Below are 5,000 nucleotides of genomic sequence, written 5' to 3' on the forward strand. Positions count from 1 at the left end.
TAGTCTAATTTACTGTTAGGAACTCTTGGAATCATTTCCACTGCGGGCTTAACGAGACGATTATCCGGGAAGTTGCAGACGCAATAGCAAGTAGTGGACTGAAGGATGCCGGATATACTTACATCAATCTGGATGGTATAATGTGCATTTTTATATATCATATTGGACTGATGATAAAGTTATCTTTAAATAGTTATTTAGTAATAGTTTAAGTAACTAGTTAAAAAATAGTACATCTCATGCACAAACAATGGGCGTGTTCGATTTATGGTTCTGGAACTAGAATCAATGGGTGAACGAATAACTTGCGTTCAATTTGCTAAAATTCTAGTTCTGGAGCTACTGGAACGATTCCAACCATTTGAACTATAAACCTGGAACTGCGGCAATAACCATGCCCTATTATTGTCTGATTACCCGGACGTCTCCAGGTAAAATGGCACAAGAACTTATACTTGATGCTACCATCAACCTGTTCCTGACTTCAAGTGAGATTCTAGGTCAGGATTGGAGACCATCAGCAGTTTCTAGCATTTCAATTGAGCAGTCACTGTCGCCGGAATCTAGCGAAGACGTTACTTTTAGTAGTTCTTTGGTGTCAGATGGTCTGGACAAGAAGAAAACTTTCAACTGGACCAGCAACTAGACTGAACCAAACTGCTGCAACGATAGCCACTTTGTCAACGGTTCCTGCCATCACATTGAATCTGCACATGCTGCTTGTGCATAGTGCAATTCTGAAAGCAGAATTAGTATTCGATTTAGTCTCTAGTTCTGACAGTTGTAATAGTTCTAAGACACACCCAGTTCCAGTTTGAGAACCGTAAATGGAACACACCCAATGCCTATGGTTAGATGCAGACTAAGTTTGTTCTATCAAGATCGGCAATTCTGTGTGTTTGAAGAACAAGATTGAAATCACATTGTCCGCTCAAATTGGACATGATGGACATTGTACAGAGAGAGGCTTGTCTCGAGCTCACTCACTAAGTATCTTTGGACAGACATAGACTAGTTGTTTTTTCTACTTGACATACTGTACTTTCTTTTTGACTGTGGGTTGTTGTAGGAGTGTGTTGGTGGTATTGTAGTAGTTAAAACTATATCAATAGAGTTGTGTTGTCTATGTTAGTTAATAGTTATGTATTAATATTAAACTGGTTAATAATAATTAATTGATTGTAATAATTAACAGTGGCAAGAGTTATTAACAATTGATGCTAGGCATCTGTGCTTGGTACTGATGATATATAATCAAGAGAATATAATGTGTAACCTTAACTTGAATCCTAACCTGACTTTCTATTGTAGAGCGTCGTGAGAGATTGCTACGACGCTTAATGCATTTGTTTATGACTCATATTATATTTTAATTTTAATTTTAATTATATTACTTGAGTGTCGAGTATTAATTAGACAAAAACATGAAAGGCTTGATACATGTAGGTATTGGTCATCGTAGAGTGTTAGAACACATGTGGCTCTGTTGAGCTCACACATGTATTTGAATCTACGGTATTGTTTCCAACTGGTTATGCCACAGACTGGTGACCAGTTTGTTAATGTGTATAGTGAACTGCTAGTGTGTTAGATAAAATCAAACAATACTGTTGACTTTCTTTTGGTGCAACAGCAAACAAAAAGGGTTCTATGCACTCACTTGATTATTACCCAAGTGATCAAGTAAGCCCCCAGCCCCAACTTTGGCCAAGACTCTAAGATTTTCACACCCTAGTTTTAATTGACAATTTCCATATTGACTGTTTGCTAGATTTGCATCTGTAGAAATGCTGACATTCTTCAGCTTGTGCATGCCTGTTGACCACATATTGAAGGTTTTGATGACTCAGATACCATATAGAAGTTTAGGTTTCTATATTTTAGGTAGTGTCAGAGGTATGACACTGCACTATATATAAAGCAATCACTCCTGACAATTAACAACTTTAGGTGTCAATTTTTTTAGAAAGACCTCTATCCCATACTTGTCCTTTGACTCTGGCCAATCATTGTGGGTGGGGTGATAATCAAGTGGTACGGTACTGCATTAGTGATGTAAATAATTGTTGTCGTTTTTGCTGCTTTCCCCGTCTCCCTGTACTGTTTTGTCATTGATTTCATAATTCTATCATTGCTAACAATATTGTGTTAGTTGGCAATGTTGGAAATTATATCATCAATAGATGACTCAGTGTGATATGTGATATGTTAATTAATTAGTATTAATGATTAAATAATCTGTATTAAAATATGTTAGTGTTTTATAAGTACTGGTCTGTATTGTTGTACAGTGGTATGCTAGCTATTGGACATTAAGAGAATGAATTAAATTTGTTGTTTACAGAAATGGGTTTGACTCATCTTTAGCATCTTTTCTGTATTGAAATGTGTTGGTTGGGAAATGAGTTTAATATTTTTGGATGTGATTGAGTTGCTTATTGTTATTGGTTGTTGTGTTGATTGTGAATTGTCTGTAGATTGTTGGCAGATCAATCGTACTTCGGCTGGTGTTATTATTCCGGATCCCAGCAAGTTTCCTAGCGGACTTCCTACTTTGATCAATTATGTCAAGAGCAAGGGATTCAAATTTGGTGAGTTGGATTATTTGCTGTTAGACCAGTCCAAAATATTTCTTTTTTTGTCACTTTGACCGCCTTTATCTGATGACAAATCAGAAATAGCCAATGACATACCCTGGAAGAAGAAAATTTTGTGAGAGAATTAATAAAGTTGGGTGATAACAGGGAACATCACTATTAGTGTGGAATAGCAATAACAATTAAGTCAACCCAACTAATTTGTGCAGGAGGAAATCCAAGTCCGTTAATTTAATTGTGCAATGAGCTGTGAGTGCACAACTTACACAAATTTTTCATGCACAGTTTCTTCTTTTGGGGTACATATGTATTATGTCACATTATGGGTGAGCATGTGCACCTAAGATGACAAGTTTGTATGTCCATACAAGGCGTGTTCACACTGCAACTAACTGAGATTTGATGAAGGAAAGAGGACGTAGCAGTAAGGCTGTTTTTTACCATGTTCGGTCAAATTGTGAAAATGTATGTTGAGTGACAAGCGTGCCTTTTTCGGAACTTTGCCAGGAAATCTCTGTCATACTGTATAAGATGATTGGTGGACTGGTGGACTTTCCAGCGAGTGCCAATATAAAATCTGCCATTTGGCCACCAGGATATTGTGATGTCATGTTAACATCATGACCCATGTGCATCAGGCATCATGGCAATGTGGCGGTAGGTCACGTGGATGAGGCCATAAGATGGTAACCCCTTGTTGCTGTCTGTTGTGCTTATTATAGACTAGCAGGGAGGTTAAACAGGAGAATGAGGCCGTAGTGCTTAGATCAATTATCTAACAATGATGTCCAACCGCCAAATAAAATCTGCCAATATGCTTTTTTGTTAATTTCTTAGCAAACCACTAAAATATTTCATCTTATACGATACATACTGTCAATGTAGCCGATTTCTATAAATGTTTCACTCTCTAGCAGTGCGTCTTTGGGCTGCTGGCAAGAAGTATCAGAACTAAAGTTTGTCCATTCTGACTTTTCTTCCCCCCTCTCTCTTGGCAGTTTGTGTGGTTCTTGTGTGGGCAGATGTTCCCAGCGTTTATCCAATGAGCGATTAGTTATTAGCATAAGGGGTGGGTTTGTTTTTCACTTGAAAGCTGTCTATTGGTTAGAGTAGCTACGTAAAGAATTTGCATAACAAGGTTGGCGGAAGTTCATCTGCAATGCATACCCAAAGAATGGCACAACAATGAGCTCTAGAATGAAGAGTTTAGCATGTCTCCAGGACCTTGCTGTCAAAAGTTATTATGATTTCCTGAGGGAGAAGTCAGCGTGGACAGGCTTTAACTAGAGAACAATGGTAACATTACAAGTGGAGATGCTAACGTGAACTACTTGCATGTGATCATGTCATTGAAAAGGACTTAGCTATGGACGAATCTAAACTCGGAAGTGTCTTAGCCTAATGGAGAACCGAGGACACTTGAGTCTGTGTGAATTTATATGTGTACTGCCTTTATGTGTATGAATTTACATATGTATGTATGTCGGTTGTCAGTGATTTGGTGGACATGCCATCACATGGGTATACTAGATATATCTATTCTTATGTATGTATGTATGTATGCGTGGCTGAATGTTTTATGTATGTATGTCTGTATGTATGTATGTGTGTATGTAAATGTATGTATTTTGTGTGTCCATGTAGTTGTGTGCGTTGCCTGTCTGCGCGTCTATCTATCTTACTTCAGATCATCTTGTGTAGTTCACACATGATACCTAGATCTATTTTTATTGTAGGATTGTACACTGATCGAGGACTAAAGACGTGTGCCGGGCGGCCAGGAGCTTACGGACATGAAGAAATTGATGCCAACACATATGGTAATTAACCAGACATTTTACTGTATTGAATCTGTCTGACATGAGCTTGTTATTCTACTCACAGCATCTTGGGGTGTTGAATACTTGAAAAACGATGATTGCAACATTCCTCCAGGAGGCGATGCAGACAAAGATTACGGTCGTATGTCGTACTATCTCAACAAGACAGGAAAAGCATTTGTTCACAGCGTAAAAGGATCAGAACCAATTGAACGAGCATACAACGTATCAAACATGAGAAGGTGAAGTAATATAAATACAAATTTAGTTACAGGACACCCTCGATTATTTGGACTTTCAATTATCCGGACAAATTCTGTATCCTTCGACTTTTTTGCATTCCCGGATAAAGGCACTATAATATATTTCACTTTGTACTAATATGCTGTAGGTACAGCCTCTCACAAATGAGTGAATAGATAACAGAGAACGTAATAATCTAATAAATAGGCAACTGTTGGTGACTCTTCTAGTGACATTAATGTACATGCTAGATGTAAAGTAAGTGTGGAAACAGAGTGTGATCTTGTACAGTGGAGGGAAATTAGTTATTATTAATCAACTTTTGATTATCTGGACACTC

The 5,000-nt window shown here is 37.7% G+C and overlaps 1 protein-coding gene across 2 annotated transcripts in view; it reads left to right on the forward strand.

Moving 5' to 3' along the window:
* The window catches only part of LOC134183341 (uncharacterized), a 10,658-nt gene that overhangs the window by 182 nt on the left and 5,476 nt on the right, over positions 1-5,000 (forward strand). For both annotated transcript variants that reach the window (XR_009970481.1, XM_062650842.1), the window contains exons 2-5: positions 20-135; positions 2,478-2,591; positions 4,334-4,417; positions 4,482-4,659. Coding sequence is in view for 1 of the 2 variants with exons in the window: in XM_062650842.1 (XP_062506826.1) it covers positions 20-135; positions 2,478-2,591; positions 4,334-4,417; positions 4,482-4,659 (492 nt within the window). In the remaining variant the exon portion in view is untranslated. The remainder of the gene's footprint in view (positions 1-19; positions 136-2,477; positions 2,592-4,333; positions 4,418-4,481; positions 4,660-5,000) is intronic.

The sequence above is a fragment of the Corticium candelabrum genome, chromosome 8 (assembly GCF_963422355.1).
Source record: "Corticium candelabrum chromosome 8, ooCorCand1.1, whole genome shotgun sequence".
NCBI classification, from domain to species: Eukaryota; Metazoa; Porifera; class Homoscleromorpha; order Homosclerophorida; family Plakinidae; genus Corticium; species Corticium candelabrum.